The 20,762-nt window shown below is 39.1% G+C and overlaps 1 protein-coding gene across 1 annotated transcript in view; it reads right to left on the bottom strand.

Moving 5' to 3' along the window:
* Nucleotides 1-18,804, bottom strand: part of anos1b (anosmin 1b) — a 56,752-nt gene extending 37,948 nt beyond the window's left edge. Inside the window, exons 1-2 of the mRNA XM_058074008.2 lie at nucleotides 18,628-18,804; nucleotides 3,505-3,552 (exon numbers count right to left, since the gene is read on the bottom strand). Coding sequence (XP_057929991.2) covers nucleotides 3,505-3,552; nucleotides 18,628-18,804 — 225 coding nt within the window. The remainder of the gene's footprint in view (nucleotides 1-3,504; nucleotides 3,553-18,627) is intronic.
* Nucleotides 18,805-20,762: the final 1,958 nt, after the last annotated feature.

The raw sequence follows: 20,762 nt of genomic DNA, 5'->3' as shown, positions 1-20,762 counted from the left end.
GGTATTGGCTAATTGGTTCCAGATATGATTATGATAAGATTTCTACAAAGTACAATTTCTTATTTATAAATGGAATATTTTCATAGTTAGAGCATCGGAAAAAAACAGTGTACAACCCTCTAACTGCATTTTTTAACATTATTAGAGCACTCTAGAATTAAATAACACCCCTACAATCACCTTCACACTCATATTACCTTATATAGTGAAGGTATTCGCTCAAATTGGTATTGGCTAATTGGTTCCAGATATGATTATGATAAGATTTCTACAAAGTACAATTTCTTATTTATAAATGGAATATTTTCATAGTTAGAGCATCGGAAAAAAACAGTGTACAACCCTCTAACTGCATTTTTTAACATTATTAGAGCACTCTAGAATTAAATAACACCCCTACAATCACCTTTACACTCATATTACCTTATATAGTGAAGGTATTCGCTCAAATTGGTATTGGCTAATTGGTTCCAGATATGATTATGATAAGATTTCTACAAAGTACAATTTCTTATTTATAAATGGAATATTTTCATAGTTAGAGCATCGGAAAAAAACAGTGTACAACCCTCTAACTGCATTTTTTAACATTATTAGAGCACTCTAGAATGAAATAACACCCCTACAATCACTTTTACACTCATATTACCTTATATAGTGAAGGTATTCGCTCAAATTGGTATTGGCTAATTGGTTCCAGATATGATTATGATAAGCAAAGTACAATTTCTTATTTATAAATGGAATATTTTCATAGTTAGAGTATCGGAAAAAAACAGTGTACAACCCTCTAACTGCATTTTTTAGCATTATTAGAGCACTCTAGAATTAAATAACACCCCTACAATCACCTTCACACTCATATTACCTTATATAGTGAAGGTATTCGCTCAAATTGGTATTGGCTAATTGGTTCCAGATATGATTATGATAAGATTTCTACAAAGTACAATTTCTTATTTATAAATGGAATATTTTCATAGTTAGAGCATCGGAAAAAAACAGTGTACAACCCTCTAACTGCATTTTTTAACATTATTAGAGCACTCTAGAATAAAATAACACCCCTACAATCACCTTCACACTCATATTACCTTATATAGTGAAGGTATTCACTCAAATTGGTATTGGCTAATTGGTTCCAGATATGATTATGATAAGCAAAGTACAATTTCTTATTTATAAATGGAATATTTTCATAGTTAGAGTATCGGAAAAAAACAGTGTACAACCCTCTAACTGCATTTTTTAACATTATTAGAGCACTCTAGAATGAAATAACACCCCTACAATCACCTTTACACTCATATTACCTTGTATAGTGAAAGTATTTGCTCAATTTTGTTAGCTAAAGATAAAAGCAAAACACATAGTCTCACAAATACAAATACAAAAATTATACTTTCGATATATATATATTTTTTTGCAGCTGCGCTGTCATAAGACCCGCTTACTTGTAGGCATGCAGGGACTGCAGATAAGCCCGGATGTCTGTATTAGGTATTGTTGTCAGGAATAAACAATCTGGTTCTCATTCTGTGATTTGGTTCTTTGAGATTCCCTTATCCTCTATTCGAAACTCACTTAGAGTCCTCAGGGGGAGGATTTCTACAACTGTAGGACAAATAAGGACAAATAATGCTTGTGTGTTACTATAAATGTGTGGCATTGGGGACCTGAGTGAGGGGCGGACGGACCATGATTGTTGGCGTTTCAGAGTTGAGTTTCAGGTTTGCGTGGGTTACTGCAGCAACAGTAGGGATTATTAGGGATTATAGTGCCTGCCAGATGATTTCCAGCAGTCAAATCTGGGAATTGTGCGTGTCACAGTAACATTAGTTTATCAACATCTTGGAATGCATCTTTTGAATGCGTCATATTTGCATTTTTGTTACATTTGCTACTGTATTTTTACGCTTGAAAAATCTTAATTTAGTACAGTAAACCTCGGATATATCGGATTCAATTGTTCCCACTGGTTTTGTCCGATATAAGCGAAATCCGTTATATGCGTATACCGGAAAATGTCAGTTTTACGCATATATCGGATTTATATCCGTTATAAAAAGTCACTTCCTTGACTATGTTTCCAATGTACCTGGACTGGGCAATGAAAAGAGACGTAAGGTAATGAGAATTGAACTTTATTGGACTCGGAGCATAAGAAATTGTTAATTAAGCTAGGCCCTGTTACGCCCTACGTTAGGCAGGCCTACGTTATTTCCAATAGTGAGGTTAAGATCTCATTCACTGCTGTGCTAGTATTATTGACGTCACTCACTTTTATATTTGTCCTAAATCTGGAGCCAGGAGAAAGACACGATGCGCCCATCCGATATATGCGAGGGAAATTGGAACGGGACTGGAGATTTTGTCCTAAATAGGCGAAATCCGTTATAAAAAATCCGATATATGCAATGAATTTTTATTGGAAATGCATTACAGAAAAATCGGTTCTTTTTTATCTGTCCGTTGTGAACGAATTTCCGATATATCCGAGGTTTACTGTAGATTATAGGGAAATGAACCAATGGTGTGCACTACTTGATTGACTGCAACAAGCAGAGGTGCTAGTGATCAGTCGGAACTTGTTTGCAGCCTAATAAAGACCTAAAAGAAGACATCCTTGCAGGCCTCTCATATAGTAGCATATCTCCTGCAGGCAGCATTATTCTATTCATACCATTTTTTCCTCACACCTGACACTGGTTTATGTCGGTTGTATTCATAAAACCTTCCAGAATGTTTTATGACTGTATTTTATACATGATACAAATGCTTTGTTCTCTATGTGACATATTTCACCCTTTTTTACAGCAGCATTTTAACTGAAAGATATTATGTGATCCGTAAAGGTTGAATTGAGGTTGTTTTGTTGAAGATGTTTCACCTTTAACCCAAAAGGCTTCTTTAGTTTTTTTTTTGTGTGTGTGTTGAGTCTCCCTATTTATGTCTCTGGTGGGTGTGTCCCATGGGGGTCATAATAGTTGTTGTTATTGCTGCTGTCCAGCATGGCTGGTGAGTGACCATAACAATAGGTCATTCGTCTGCCCAGTTTTTGATTTGCCCAATGACTACGTGGGTTTGGAGTATGTATAGAGAATGGCAAAACCAAAAAAAAAAAAAAAAGAAATATGACTTCCAGCTGAGCAAAAGTAATATAAAACTTGAATAGCCAGCCCACAAAGTACCGGGGGGGAAAAAAAAAATCTCAAAAGGTTAAATTGAGTGTGCACTAGTGAAGCAAAGGTGAACAGAGTTCACAAACACCACATGCAACATTATTTCATCTATTCGAGCATACTAACGTTATAATGAAAATATGCATTATTCACACATCTTGGTCAAGAGCCCCCAAACAACTCAACAAAGTTGCTCAGACACCAAATAACACAGAAACGTTGCACATTTATAGCAGTATTTATAGCAGTGATGCTGCAATGAGGTTGACTGAGGTTTATTCAATGTCCTTATGAGTTACAGTAGACGACAGTAACAACATACCTGAGCGCAGCGTCTGTTGTTCTCACACCAAACCAAAACTTGGTCACTCTGGGGAGAAAAACAAATTAAATTTGATTAGAGAAACAAAAGAATTTGCCTACAATTCTGAAAGTTTTTCACAAATTCTGGCCTTATGGTTGATTTATGCTCGTCTTGCAGCATTTCAACAATTCTGAGTGGCACATTTTGTGTAATTTACAGGCAGAACGAAAGCAAAATACTGCTTAAAAGACTAAATTACATAACCTGAACTATCATGCAGACAGACACACTAAACTGTTATGCTCTGGGTGCAAAATAAATGACTGAAGACACTGTTTGTGGTCAGACACTGTCACTTAGGAGGAGTTATGCTTCTGTATACGTGTGTGTGTGTGTGTGTGTGTGTGTGTGTGTGTGTGTGTGTACAGTTGTTGCTTGGTGAGTCACGTCAACCCATGAATGTGGCTGTATAACATAAAGCCACAGTGACAGAGGGTGGTATCATCACTTGTCCACAGACACACAATCACAGATACAGACACATATTTAAATATGTTGAAGGAAAACAACAAGTATCTCGAGGTCATAGAAGTTCTTAGAGTAGTATTTTTTCTAGTAGCCAGCAGAGGGAGACTCCACTTGATGCAAAAACTACTAACTACAAACTGTTATTTGCTTTTTTTAGTCAACATTATGCGAATACTGAGATCACAGTTATGTTTTAAATCAAGATTAGGTTTTAGGGAAATAAAGTATTATAAAAGTAGTTTAGAAAATATAACAGAGAAAAAAAATGCCAAAGAGACTGGAAATATGTGTAGTGAATCCATAAATTATAATAGTTTCACTTTGAACTACTGCTATAAATATTTTTTTCAAAGCTGTTTTAAATTAATTTAAAATTAAAATTAAAATTAAAATTAAAATTAAAATTAAAATTAAAATTAAAATTAAAATTAAAATTAAAATTAAAATTAAAATTAAAATTAAAATTAAAATTAAAATTAAAATTAAAATTAAAATTAAAAAATTAAAAACATGCAAAAAATTTAAATTTTCTAAGTGGTCTCCGGTTTCCTCCCACATTTAAATTCCTCCTTCCTTAAATTCCTCCTTCCTTAAATTCCTCCCAAATTAAATTCCTCCCAAATTAAATTAAATTAAATTAAATTAAATTAAATTAAATTAAATTAAATTAAATTAAATTAAATTAAATTAAATTAAATTAAATTAAATTAAATTAAATTAAATTAAATTATTGAGATGCAGCTGTACATGTCTACAAAACGGACTGCACGCTGGTCAAGTGGTTAGCACGCAGGCCACCGGAGTTCCATTCCACCCTCGCCCATATCTTTTGCATGGTCTCCCCGTGTGTGCGTGGGTTTTCTCCGCGGACTCCGGTTTCCTCCCACATTCCAAAAACATGCTAGGTTAATTGCCGACGCCAAATTGTCCATAGGTATGAATGTGAGTGTGAATGGTTGTTTGTCTATATGTGCCCTGTGACCCCGCCTCTCGTCCGAAGACAGCTGGGATAGGCTCCAGCACGCCCGTGACCCTTGTGAGGATAAGCGGTAGAAAATGAATGAATGAATGTCTACAAAACAAATATAGTAGTTGACAGATTCTGCCGGTGTAATGGCTGAAATACACATCCTTTGCAGTTACACCAACACTACATTGTAGGTAGATTTTCTTTAGTTTGAACAGTGTTATCGGGAATTCATAACTGAACGACTGGGTGTAGTCTTGCGTGTTGTTTTTTTTTTTTATACATTACTAAATGTGGCAGCCTTCCCTAGAAAAGACTTTCTCACCACAATTGTGAAGTCGCCATCCAGCATCAAAACAAATATAGTACTGTGTACACAAATTGTGCAACTGTCTGTTGCTATGTGGGTTTTTCCTCCAGAGAGTAACCTCGTCCTGTGTGCATGCGTATGTGTGTCAGAGAGTGAGATAAGCCTTCTTAATGACGACTAAACCCTCGACTAAGTGAGCCATGCTGAGCCTCAACCGAGCTTGTTGTGTGTCTGGTTACATTTGGGTGTCAAAACGGTCAAAGAAAATAGAACGTTACTATGTTCTATGAACAAATAAACCACCCATACACCGATATTAGAGATGATTAAATGATTTCCTGAGTGGAATCAGTCTCTCGTGTCCCAATTCTTACAGAAGCACTAATAATTATTCACGGACAATCAGTCACCAACGTGTTTGGCCGTAAAATTACTGAGCTACTGTACAAAAAACCCAGGCATATTTGTGGCAATAATATTTTTCTCAACAAATAGTCTTTCTTACCCATTGAGCATGTGTGCAAAACCAATAACAAATTTCCGTCATACTATTCCTGCAGTCTGAGAGGTTCAGCACGGCTACTGTGTACAATTACTGTCATGTCCTGTGTTATTCCTGACAACCGGAACCGGGCTTCCGTGACATCATGGGCGTGGGCTGTGTTGCTAAAAGTCCGGCAACTTAACCATTGACTTTTATAGCATCAACGTTAGTTAGCATTGAGCAGCACTGGTATTGTTGTCAGATGACATATTACTCATGTTGCGGATCACACCAAATGTGGAGATGTGATTCAGAACAAAACAGGAGTCAATGATATAGTGGTATGAACCGTTTACTCGAGGGATGACAAAGCAGTCCAGGCACAATAAGGGGGCAACTACCGCTGTAGCTACAGACCCTAACATAGTACACATCGGACATGTCTGCATGGTCGTGTTGCGTTTTCTTCTTCATCTGGAGGGCAGGAGTCCGATTATCCGTTCTTCAAAAAAATCTTCTAAAATGAAGGCAATTTGTTTGTGTCATTCTTCTCATACAATGTCCACTATTACTACTAGTCAATGGCAGAATTTATGATTAACACTTCATTGACAATATATCTCCGCTAGTTGTACAAACAGATATCGGTGGTAAAATAAACCTACCTCCTTTGAGGAAAGAAGACGACAAGACGGAGAGCAACAATGGAGGATTAAAATAATGATGAGCCCCCAAAAGGTTAAATTAGTGTCAAGTCTGTTGGGAATGGGTTGGCGACAAAGGAGACACTGAAGGTCGGTATCATATCCTGCTTTGCATATATTTTCTGCTTTTTCTTTCACTGACAAAGTTCAACCCATAATGATCTGATGTGACAACCGTGCACATTTCTGTAGCCTGCATAAAAGAAGAAAAACGAAAACATGCCAAAGACTTCAGTCGCTCAAAGTACAGCCCCTGTTTGGATGTATTGCTCCAATCTAACAGGGCAAATGTTCCCATAAGAAATTTGGTCAGATTTTTGACCAAATGTTTACATTCTTATGAAGTAATTTAGTACAGTGTGAAAATATCATTACTCATATTCACAACAGCAGGCTTCCTGTGGATAAACTAATGATATCAACTAGGGATGAATCCAATCAGGGTTTTATGCTGCCGATTCTAATACCGATCATCCATGACCACATGATTTTTGGCTTTCTGGAACAGATAATTAGATTTACTTATAGGAAAATTTTTTTTGGATAGCATCCGTTTTGGATATAGTCTGACCTTCTGGAACAAATGAATGATGCTAACCAAGGTTCCACTGTAATGTGATATTTTTTTTTACCTGCAATGTCTCCACCAGGATCACATACTAGTACTGGATTGCTTTTCTGACTTTTGGTCACACATTCGACACCGATTCTTAAATGATAGATGGAATAATAATAATGTACAGTAAAGTCTCATTATATCGATATCGGTTATAACGAATTACTACTTATTACGATACTATTTTCATTTCCCGGCAAATTTCTAGTCTTTTATGATATAATTAGTTCCGTTAGTACGATACCCGGTTATTATGATAATCCGGTTACTACGATGCCCTTTTCATCTCCCGCCAGCCAATTTGGTCTGCTTATATCGATACAAAAGCAGCTTAAATCAATCTTTGCTTAAGGATTTCAATACCAAAAGAGAATGCTCAACCCGCCCCACATAGCTGGCCAAACACATGCCTGCAACAGAAGAACCAACTGACATAGCATACACACCTATTCCAACGAAGACACAAGCGTACAAATACATGTATTTAATTGTGTTGTATTCAGATATCTTTTTATCGCTTGCAATAATCACTGTTTTTCATGTGTACATGCTGGCGTTCGTGGTACGTTCGATACTATAGAACAATGTCGAGTGCATTATTGCCCACTTTTAATGCAGTTCGGCGCAGGATCGGATATATCGATAGTCTGGTTATATCGGTATTTTTTCCGATTCCCGAGAATATCGATATAACGAGACTTTACTGTATGTAAATGTGTTATATGCATGCATGACAAAAACATTTCTCCATAAGTGAGGTCATCCTATTGTATTCTTTGAGCAATGAGTTTGTGATGGAACAATGCAACTTACTGTTTTTTAGTGCTTTTGGCTTCAATTTCAAATTCCCTTTATTTCCCAGAATGCCACTGTAGTGTTGCCAGATGAATGCACTCGACCTTGTATGAGTGAGGCTTTTAAACTCTGCTCGGATCTGTACGCTGGAATTCCATCAATCAAATTCTCCGTGATGCTCAATCGGGATGATCTGAGCAGTTTAATCTGCCACTGTCTTCTTAACTTTGGAGTGATTACAGCAATGGAAGACAAACATAACATAGGCCATTTCTTCCCTTTTCATCCAGTCTACTTGCCAGCCTTTCTGTATACCCTTCTGTATACACTTCCCTTCCAGTCTCATCACATCAAGCATCAAGTGCTGAAGAAATGCCAAAATGTTGCTTGAGAGCAGTCGTGATGAAATACTGTACATATTTTAAGAACTGAAGACAACGCGTAAATGTCTCCAGATTTTCAAGAAGGGCATTTCAAGCATCTACTCTCGTAAATTTTTTTTAGCATACTCATTCTTTTTCTCTCTTTCTTACCACTGAGATGGTGTTGTCAACCCATCTTGATTTCCTCTAACCAACACACACACACACACACACACACACTCATTCTAGGGCTGTTGTGATGTATCTAATATTAGATACTGCCAATCCTGGAAGAACTGCATTTCCAATACAATGGTCAAAGTCAGGCTTTGTAATGCCTTATCATGTGTGACTTTGTCTGCTTCTTTGTGTAACAAAGGGTCAAGGGTCACATGCTGAAAATGAAACAAAAGAACAGAGAGGAAAGCCTGAAAAAGGAGCTTATATACGTGCAAGGAAATGGGTGCGAGGAAGGACGTTGAACAGACAAAAGCAGACAGATGAAAATAAGGCGGTTGGTATTACCTGATGCTTCGTGTATATATTATATATAAATATAATATATAATATATATCAAGTGAGGCTCCAGCATACCCACGACCCTAGTGAGGATAAATGGATGAATGGATGGTAAATCAAGTGATTTATGGCTTTGCTGGGGTGTCACGAGACACTCACAAGACGAGACAATACACAAGATTGGGTCCATGGGAACGAGACGAGATGAGATTTTAACATTACTTTGAAGTACAATGAAAAATATATATACTGTATTGTCCATCCATCCATTTTCTATACCGCTTATCCTCAATAAGGTCACAGGGGTATGCTGGAGCCTATCCCAGCTGACTTTGGGCAAGAAATTCAAGTAAGAAATTCCACAAAATCAACACAAATACTTCAGAGACATTTTCACATTTAGTGTAGCTCCATAAACATCGACTTACCAACAGTACCAAGTACTCCCCTCCCTCCATATTTAAAGGCAAAGGTTTGTGTTACTTATTACAGTCGTCCCTTGTTTATCGGCGTTAATTGGTTCCAGACCTGACCGTGATAAGTGAATATCCGCAAAGTAGGATTCTTGTAGTTCGCGTAGAGAAAACCTGTTTATAACCTTCTAAATCCAGTTTTTACATCATTAGAGCCCTGTAAACATGATATAGCACCCCTATAGTCAAAATACACTTGTGTTACCCAACAATTTTGACATAATAATAGAAAAAAACCTGAGAATGAACGGCAAACCGAGAGGCGGGGTACACCCTGGACTGGTGCCCGCCAGCCAATCACAGGGCACATATAGACAAACAACCATTCACACTCACATTCATACCTATGGACAATTTGGAGTCGCCAATTAACCTAGCATGTTTTGGAGTAACCGGAGAACATGCAAACTCCATTCAGAGATGGCCGAGGGTGGGATTTAACTTGGGTCTTCAAGCTGTGTGGCCTGCACGCTAACCACTCGACCGCCGTGCAGCCGAGTTGAAATTCAATTGTACGTATATGTATATATTTTTTGTACTTTTCTTAGTCGCCAATTAACTTGGAGGAAAACGGAGTACCCGGAGAAAACCCCACACATGCACGGGGAGAACATGCAAACTCCACACAGAGATGGGCGAGGGTGGAATCAAACTTGGGTCTCCTGGCTGTGAGACCTGCGCGCTAACCACTCAACCACTGTGCAGCCACAACAAAATAGCTAAAAAATAGAGGGACATTTCTCAGTGAGCCCGTGACACAAGAGACTGGACTCGGGGAAAAGAAACACTTACAATAAAAGGACTTCCACATGGCTCTAATGGCCATTAGAGTCCACATTAAACAGTGAAGTGTAACAACCTGATAGGAACAGCAGGAAAACATTGACAGCATTAAAGCACAGAGGGTTGCACACTTAAATCTGTGCACTCTCATCATGCACATGCACATGCACATCTGTGGACAGGCTTCGGTGTTTGAAACAAGAGTGACTTATAAATCACACTTCAACCAGATGCGTCAATAAAAAGTGTGCGTTTGTGTGTGTGTCATACAGAGAGCGAGAGAGAGAGCGAGAGAGAGAGAGAGAAGGAAAGCAAGGCTGCATGCGGGTGCTGGGGTTACTGTTTGTGGTGCGGTGCAGTAGAAAGTCGATTTCGCATGAGACATTAACACTGCTAATCAGCCCCAGATGACCACAGACAAACACAACAACAGCATGTGTGCGAGGTATACACTTTGCTAATGTATAACTATGCGCGCTCGTACTTGTAAACGTATCATGACTAACTTCCACTCACCAGAACTCACCGGTTCTTCCCAAAAAGCTCATGTTGAGGTCTGAACCTTCCCGACAGAAGCCACTAATGACTCTATATTTGTGAGTTAGTTCAGACCCACATACGGAAAAACAACAAGCATCACAACAAACTGTTCTGGTTTTAAGGACCTGACTCGAGGACCAGAGAGTTGTAGATTTCAGACTTTATATGAATCAAAAAGCAGAAAATCCATTTCAAATATGGAAATTTGGCCGTTGCAAAACAAAATAAAGTCAAAATACACTTGTGTTTTAACAATAATTTTGACATAATAATGGAAAAAAACCTGAGAATGAACAGCAAACCGAGAGGCGGGGTACACCCTGGACTGGTCGCCAGCCAATCACAGGGCACATATAGACAAACAACCATTCACACTCACATTCACACCTATGGACAATTTGGAGTCGCTAATTAACCTAGCATGTTTTTGGAATGTAGGAGGAAACCGGAGTACCCGGAGAAAACCCACGCATGCACGGGGAGAACATGTAAACTCCACACAGAAATGGGCCAAGAGTGTGGAATCAAACTTGGGACTCCTGGCTGTGAGGCCTGCGCGCTAACCACTCTCCACCGTGCATCCACAACAAAATACAGTGAAGAAAATAAGTATTTGAACACCCTGCTATTTTGCTATTTCTCCCACTTAGAAATCATGGAGGGGTCTGAAATTTTCATCGTAGGTGCATGTCCACTGTGAGAGAGATAAACTAAAAAGAAAAATCCAGAAATCACAATGCATGATTTTTTAACAATTTATTTGTGTGATACAGCTGCAAATAAGTATTTGAACACCTGTGTATCATCTAGAATTCTGACCCTGAAAGACCTGTTAGTCTGCCCATTAGAAGTCCACCTGCACTCCATGTATCATCCTGAATCAGATGCACCTGTTTGAGGTCGTTAGCTGCATAAAGACACCTGTCCACCCCATACAATCAGTAAGACTTTAACTTGTAACATGGCGAAGACCAAAGAGCTGTCCAAAGACACCAGAGACAAAATTGTACACCTCCACAAGGCTGGAAAGGGCTACGGAGCAATTACCAAGCAGCTTGGTGAAAAAAGGTCCACTGTTGGAGCTATCATTAGAAAATGGAAGAAGCTAAACATGACGGTCAATCTCAATCGGAGTGGAGCCCCATGCAAGATATCACCTCGTGGGGTCTCAATGATTCTAAGAAAGGTGAGGAATCAGCCCAGAACTACACGACAGGACTTGGTCAATGACCTGAAAAGAGCTGGGACCACCGTTTCCAAGGTTACTGTAGGTAATACACTAAGACGTCATGATGTGAAATCATGCATGGCACGAAAGGTTCCCCTGCTTAAACCAGCACATGTCAAGGCCCGTCTTAAGTTTGCATATGACCATTTGGATGATACAGAGGAGTCATGGGAGAAAGTTTTATGGTCAGATGAGACCAAAATAGAACTTTTTGGTCATAATTCCAATAAGCGTGTTTGGAGGAAGAAGAATGAAGAGTACAATCCGAAGAACACCATCCCTACTGTGAAGCATGGGGGTGGTAGCATCATGCTTTGGGGGTGTTTTTCTGCACATGGGACAGGACGAGTGCACTGCATTAAAGAGAGGATGACTGGGGCCGTGTATTGTGAGATTTTGGGGAACAACCTCCTTCCCTCTGTCAGAGCATTGAAGATGGGTCGTGGCTGGGTCTTCCAACACGACAACGACCCGAAGCACACAGCCAGGAAATCCAAGGAGTGGCTCCGTAAGAAGCATATCAAGGTTCTAGCATGGCCCAGCCAGTCTCCAGACCTGAACCCAATCGAAAATCTTTGGAGGGAGCTCAAACTCCGTGTTTCTCAGCGACAGCCCAGAAACCTGACTGATCTAGAGAAGATCTGTGTGGAGGAGTGGGCCAAGATCCCTCCTGCAGTGTGTGCAAACCTGGTGAAAAACTACAGGAAACGTTTGACCTCTGTAATAGCAAACAAAGGCTACTGTACCAAATATTAACATTCATTTTCTCAGGTGTTCAAATACTTATTAGCAGCTGTATCACACAAATAAATTGTTAAAAAATCATGCATTGTGATTTCTGGATTTTTCTTTTTAGTTTATCTCTCTCACAGTGGACATGCACCTACGATGAAAATTTCAGGCCCCTCCATGATTTCTAAGTGGGAGAAATAGCAAAATAGCAGGGTGTTCAAATACTTATTTTCTTCACTGTAGCTGTAAAATCATAATCATAATCATAATGGCACCTCTTCACTGTGTCGTGTGGAAAAAATCTTAGGTGGGATCTCCTTGTCATACCAGTAGATTTGGAAGCCATCAAGACCTTCAAAGTTACATTTTTTTCTCACGTTAGGAGATCCATGGTCCTGGTTCTGTTGGCTCGCTCCGGTAACCCATTCCATCATGTTGGACAGACTGCGGGACCAGATACTTGACCGGTAGAAGCTTCAGGGTATCTACTAACAACATCCAGTCCAACCCAGATGACCTAACATGCAGTGTGCAGCAAGGCTCTGTCCTGGGACCACTCCTGTTCCTGTATGTTCTCCCCCTTGGTCACATAATACAGCAATTCAATGATGTATTATGTACTAAACAACAGCCTTCAGCTGAACTGTAGTACACCCTGTAGTAGTACACCCTGGACTGGTGGCCAGCCAATCACAGGGCACATATAGACAAACAACCATTCACACTCACATTCATACCTATGGACAATTTGGAGTCGCTAATTAACCTAGCATGTTTTTGGAATGTGGGAAATCGGAGTACCTGGAGAAAACCCATGCAAACTCCACACAGAGACGGCCATGTGTGGAATCAAACTCATGACTCCTAGCTGTGAGGCCTGCGGGCTAACCACTCCACCACCATGCAGCCCAAAAACTAACATAAGAAACTCCAGTGTCCATTTTTAGCCAGTCTATGTCCAAACACATTGTGAAAAACTGCTTCCTTCAACTACGCAACATCTCTAAATTACACTCATGGTGTCCAACAAGACGACTATTGTAATAGCCTCTTTACATGTCGTAACAAGAGGGAGCTAGCTCGACTACAATCTGTTCAGAACGCTACCGCAAGGCGTCAGACCCACAGCACAGGAGAGCCCACATCACACCCATTCTCAAAAGTCTCAGTTCACACAACCAGGCCCCAGGAGACATTACAGCCCTGATCCAACAGCTCAGCTCAGCTCGCAGCCTGAAGTCCGCTTGGGCAGCACCTGCTTGATGTTGCATAGCACCTTTTAGTTGTAATTGTCATTATTATTTTAAATGGTACACTCACTGCTATTTTATTGTACGACTTCAGGGACATTCGACTTTGGAGGTTTCACTGTACTGTCTTGGAATGTCTTGTCCAAATCTCAGGTGACACCCCCCCCCCAATCACAACAATTTTATCTCCATCCATCCCTCGTTCAGCCTGATCAAATGACAAAGAGGCCTCAGATGTAGAAGCAGGCAGCTGGTTCTTCTCTTGAACCAAGCGAGTCTTTGTCTGATGCTTAAAACGTGCACTTGAGTTGCAGTTCGGCTCGCTAAAAGTACAATTTGGAATAATGGACCCAGATATGACTTCATATATCGCTCCCACTATGACGTATGTGGGCAAAATGGTGACAGTGGTGGAAGCTACATGAGGGAGAAAGTCCTGCCAGTTAATTTAATAACAATATTTTAGCATGGTGTTGATTTTTTTACAGATGGTCAGTCAATAGTTGATGTCGGTGTATCGATAATGTACCATCTCCAGTACCCGTGCTTATGCATAAGCAATTGTGCTCATCTCAGCGTAAGCTTGGTACAAATTGCTTAGTGTGAATGCACCCTTAATGTTCTTCACATTCCATTTTTGTTTTGTCGACCAATCAAAATACTTCAGTTACCCTTCATCCTTTACCAACAGTATACTGTTGGTATCTCATGGTACTTCTTTTAGTACAAATAGTTTTTAGTGTACCGTATTCTTCCAGTCATGGAAATCACATAACATTGTAACATCAAGACTGCCTCTATCAGATATTTTAGATCAGGGGTCTCAAACACGCGGCCCGCGGGCCAAATGCGGCCCGCAGGACGCTAGTTTGAGGCCCCCCGCCTTGATATGAAAGTTTAATGTCCAGAAAAAATTATTACGTTTGATTCATGTTCATGTTAAAGGTTAAATAACTGTTAATAGTTATCCTCCCTATCCGTGTGGAAGTGGTAAGTTTTTGGCTATTTAAGTTTAAAGGAAATAACTTGAAGGCTACCGTTTAGGTTGCTAGCTCTCTAGTTTGCGAGTTAGCATGTGTCTCAAGACCCTGCAGTTGCGCAATATGTTGTAAATAAAAAGAGTATAAATGTGACTATAGCCGTGTTTTGTCATGTCTACAGGGCTCTAATAATGCTTTGTTCATTTTAATCTGAAAAAAATAATTTGTCTACCCACCAACTATATGTGGTTTCTTAAGTTTTTATTATTTGTTATTATTATTATTATATTTATTTATTACTGATTGATTGATTTTCTTTATTCTTGATTTGTTTATTTATTTTTCATCTTATTTTGTGTAGAAAAATAAAAAGTAAGATATTTCAGAACAGTGGAATGTTTTATCAGAGCCTTTATTGTCGAAAATTGGAACCAAAGCGAAGTTTTTTTTAATTTTTTTGTTTTTAATAAATGCGTTTTTTTTTTTTTTTTTTTGGAAAACCTGATGCGGCCCAGTCTCACCCAGACCCGAGTTTGAGTTTGAGACCCCTGTTTTAGATAGATGGATCCATCTCGTCCCCCGTCTCTCCCACCCATCTTACTGCCTGACTGAGCCTGAATCGATGCAACCTGACCTGACCGTTGTCTCCGGTCATTTTCAGAGCGTGACTGGCTGGCTGAACGACCTCTGGGCTTTGCTACCTACCGCGTCGTGCAAACACACAGACACACATAAAGGTATAGCTGAATGCTCTCCCTTAAGACAAGCAGTTCATTCACGCTCCCACTGGGCTTCAGCCTTGGTTCAACCCCTTCGACCATCAGCACCACAGACCTGTAAGTGTTCCAGACACACAGCCTAATCTAATCTACTCTATGTACAAAAAGCTCCATGTGTGCAGATGAACTTGATGTTTTTTTTTTGTATTTATAGGAGTTACATCAATGAGGAACTTGGGAATATGACAACATACCAACATGTATGCGCCAGACAAAGGGATAAAATTAAGCTATGACACCATACCAGGAAAAGTATTGGAAAACCCAGCGAGGCGGCAAAAAGAGAGGTGCCGTGATTCACATTCTATTGGCTAGACCGTAGCCACACACACTTAAGCAAGCCACAAACACAGGGTTCACCCACATGAAGCCAGAGGAAGAATGTGTGTTTGTGTCAGTGTGTGGTGACAGAGGAGGATGAGAAAAAACTTAGTTTGCTCACGACTAGTTCCACTTTCTGGGGACATCATCAAAAGGCTTCTTCTTTTCAAACGCTATGTCCTTTAAATGAATGAATTCTTTCACAGACTGACTTCCGCACTCATTCATCACTCTGTCATCTGCTACACTGTCCTGTGAAAGTTACAGTAAACGAAACGGTCCTCGCTTCAAAAAAAAACGTGTTTCCTTATGTGAGATTCATGCTACCCGATTAGAGAAAATGTCTTTAAATTAGTTTAATCTTACACATTCAGGCACGCCATTGCTATCCATTACTTATGTTGTCATTCAGTAAGAATTTGCTGCACTTTAGTTATCCCCACTTCTAAACAAACAGTACAGTCGAGAGCTGAAGCAGATACAAAAAAAAAAAAAAAAAATCATATTTGCAATGGGCTGTGCCTGAAACCACACCCTCATTCTCTCAATCACTACTTGCTACATAGCACACAATAAACAGTTTACTCAATGGCGAGGAGCATGTTGAGACTGCACACAGCGGGATCGCAATTTACACAATCTGGTCATCATGCATCAGATGTGGAGTGTTGACTGTAATATATACTTCATGTGTTACTTAAAGTAATATATCTTTGTAATGATATCAGTCTTAGTAAGTATAAAATATGGCTCACTGCATTAGGGGATTTTGTGCATGGCGTTATTTCCATGGTGGAATATTTGAGGGCAGTGGATGGATAAATGCACGTACTTAGAACTCAAACACCCAAGTGAAAAAGGCAGACGATAAATACAGAGTATATAGAGAAAAACGTGGCATGAATTCACAGAGCAGTGGATAGTGTACCACAAAATGTAGCTGGCAAACTGTAAACAAAGTTTCTGGAAGGCTTGGGGATTATTGTGTCTGAGTGTGAATGTTAGCGGACAAAGTGAGGAAATCCTGGTGGTGTAAGCACATTATGGACATAAGCTAAAAACAGCAAACAAATTCACACAGGCTGTGTTTCTGGGATGTATTATGCTGGATATCGGACTACTGCACTCCACTTCACAATGGTTGAAACGTAACATTGCTTTTCTCACACTCTCATTACTGATAACACAGGTGGCAGGAGTCTACTCCAAAAGGGTGGAGGACCAGAGGACCAGACCAAACTGCGGTTTTATATGTGAACACGTGCCCCTCCCGCCCCCAACCATCAGAGCCATTGGAGCTGAACTTTGTGGTTAATGACTTTCCCACCCACTACACACCACGGCACATGTTGAAGCTGTTAACGATAAGTGGCTTTTCAAACTTGGTAACGTCCTCATGTCCCTGTTAATCTCGCATTCCGTACAACAACAAAGTGCTGCAGAAACATCGGACAGCAATTTGAGTGAGATGGCTCATTTTGTCAACTGCAAACTAAAACTAATATACATTTTAACTACCACTTTAAGTGCTTGTAATGGTAACAAATTGGCAGGATAAAAATAAAAACATCCTAGTAGGAAACCACATTAGAAGTAGTGCTGTGAGGTCAATAGACTACTGAAATGTTGTTATTGGACTAATCATATCAGAAAGATTTACATCAACATTCATTCATTCATTTTTTACCGCTTTTACTCACAAAGGTCGCGGGGGTGCTGGAGCCTATCCCAGCTGTCTTGAGGCAAGAGGTCGGGGTACACCCTGGACTGGTCGCCAGCCAATCACAGGGCACATATAGACAAACAACCATTCACACTCACATTCATACCTATGGACAATTTTGGAGTCGCTAATTAACCTAGCATGTTTTTTTGGAATGTGGGAGGAAACCGGAGTACCCGGAGAAAACCCACGCATGTACAGGGAGAACATGCAAACTCCACACAGAGATGGCCGAGGGTGGAATTGAACCCTGGTCTCCTAACTGTGAGGTCTGCACGCTAACCACTAGATCAGGGGTCAGCAACCTGCGGCTCCAGAGCCGCATGTGGCTCTTCAGCCTCTTTATTGTGGCTCCCTTTGCGATGCTTGAATATTTTTAACACCCGAGTGGGGAAAATGCACGTCTTTTGTAATGAGTTTTAAAAAATCCAACTTTGTCTGAGACCATGAATGCATCCTGAGTGAGTTCTGACTGCTATCCAGTTCAGTACATGAAGAAAAACAAGTAATACTTACCTACAAATCTAAAAAATAAATTCGAGATAATTTAAAAACAGCGGCATGGGAACTTGTTTTTACGTTTACAGTAGTTTACACATACATTTATGTAAGTTTATCTCCAAAACTAGCAAGAGTACTCCAACTCGTCTTTTCTTATCTGAACTACTTTGATACCCCCAAATTCCCTCCAATGTTGTTTTAAACATACTATATGTTTTGCGGCTCCAGGCTATTTTTCTTCAGTGGGCATTGGGTAAAATGGCTCTTTTCATAGTAAAGGTTGCCGACCCCTGCACTAGATCACCGTGCCGCCCTACGTCAACCTTATATATATATATATATTTTTTTTAAAGCCCACAAATTGGGGTAACTCAAATATTTTCTTACAACTTGACAACATTTATTACACAAATTAGGCATAATTTGTAACATATCTTTTAGTGATAAATATTCCAATTCAGTATGACACAGTTCAGCACCACTGTAAACTACAGCTAAATATACAGCATATAACCTAACCTAATCGTATTTGGATCGTGTACTTACCTGGAAGTTCCTGAAAGCAGCAGCGATTTGAGTCATATGCAAGGTGAGACACCTGGAGGTGCATCTAGCGCTGTTCATCTTCTCCTCAACATCCTCCTGCTCTGTTGAACTCCGGCGAGCCCGCGTTACCGCCATGATCAAACACAGGACCACCAGGACTGCCTTAGGAACTGACATGACTGGACCTACTGCACTGTTAAGTGTAATAAAAAAAAAAAAATCCGCTTGGCTAGCGCTTATTCTAGCTCCCGTTCTCTCTCTGGATCCTTAGTGGGAACATGTGATTGGAAGCAGGGAAGTGAGTGAAGTGGATCCACGTGGACACGCCCACCACGGAAGCAAGTGCAGCCTCCTTGGCTCGTAAATGTACTGTGACACTCACAGAAGCAAAACTATGACCGAAAAAGATTGTCAGAGAGTTTGAATATTAAAAGATAGCATTAACTTGATAAAGTGCGTGTTGTTAACAAATTTAGACAAAGACTTAATTAGGACACAGAACTTATCAAAACAGGTGATACAGGCATGAACTATAAGCCTGTAAACTAATTACTGCCCCCTACCTTGGCGGTCATGCATTGCACCCTACACAACTGTTACACACAACTGTCCCTTATCAACTAAATCATTGGTCTCAAACACGCGGCCCGCGGGCCAAATGTAGCCCGCAGGACACTAGTTTGAGGCCCCCGCCTTGATATGAAAGTTTAATGTTAGTGCAGCAAGTTTGATATGGATGCTGTATGGTATCATGTACCCAGAAAAAAATTATTACGTTTGATTAATGTTCATGTTAAAGGTTAAATAATTGTTAATAGTTATCCTCCCTATCCGTGTGGAAGTGGTAAGTTTTTGGGCTATTTAAGTTTAAAGGAAATAACTTGAAGGCTACCGTTTAGGTCGCTAGCTCTCTAGTTTGCGAGTTAGCATGTGTCTCAAGACCCTGCAGTTGCGCAATATGTTGTAAATAAAAAGAGTATAAATGTGACTATAGTCGTGTTTTGTCATGTCTACAGGGCTCTAATAATGCTTTGTTCATTTTAATCTGAAAAAAATAATTTGTCTACCCAGCAACTATATGTGGTTTCTTAAGTTTTTATTATTTGCCGTTTTATTATTAATATATTTATTTATTACTGATTGATTGATTTTCTTTATTCTTGATTTGTTTATTTATTTTTTATCTTATTTTGTGTAGAAAAATAAAAATTAAGATATTTGAGAACAGTGGAATGTTTTATCAGAGCTTTTATTGTAGAAAATCGTAACAAAAGCAAAGTTTATTCATTTTTCTGTTTTTAGTAAATGCATTTTTTTTTTTTTTTGGAAAACCTGATGCGGCCCAGTCTCACCCAGACCCTAGATCCAGTGGCCCCCAGGTAAATTGAGTTTGAGACCCCTGAACTAAATGGAAGTGGTCTTGTTTCTACAATGCAACCTTCGTAAAGATCTGTAGAATGCTGTGAAATTTCTTTGTTTATTAGTAAAATTCCATATTCACAAATCCAGAGTCATGTTATGCAAACCAAATATTCACTGTTTTTCTTCTGAACTGAAAATATTATACGAAAGTGATATTCAAAAACAGAAAATCCTTTCATACATTGGAGAACGTTCTAAAAACAATTCATATGAAAAACAAGCTTAAGTGACATGTTTTCTATTTTTATTTTGTTGTTCTTATTTTCAAGCAATATCCCTCACACATTCCTTTCTTTGTGATTTATTTTTTTTTATTTATGTTGATATTGTTCTGTAGAATTGCACTTTTATGTTCCTGTAATTCTGCTTATATTGTTATTGTTTTTGTACAATTGAAGTTTGTAATAAAATATATTCATTATTTTTAAAAAAAAGTTTGGAGCAGAAAAAAAAGCTATCAACTAATAATCAGGTACGTATTACTACTATATTTTGTACATTATATGAATGAATGCCTTTTTATATTTGTTTTTTCAGTTGGCCATATTATGGTCTATGACGCCATTACACCTGTAGTATATTTAAATGAGTTTTTCAAAAGCTATTAACACTTCCCCCGTAGTGGAAAACGTATTCAGGTCACTGACTTTAACAATACTTATAATAATGCTGTTAAGTCAATGTTATATGAGGTACTATTACTCTGAAGCATC

The sequence above is a fragment of the Doryrhamphus excisus genome, linkage group LG4, assembly GCF_037039965.1.
Source record: "Doryrhamphus excisus strain RoL-2023G ecotype Guam linkage group LG4, RoL_Dexc_Guam_v1.1, whole genome shotgun sequence".
NCBI lineage: Eukaryota > Metazoa > Chordata > Actinopteri > Syngnathiformes > Syngnathidae > Doryrhamphus > Doryrhamphus excisus.
The sequence above is the reverse complement of the archived record's forward strand: the minus strand, read 5'-3'. Positions and strand labels throughout refer to the sequence as shown.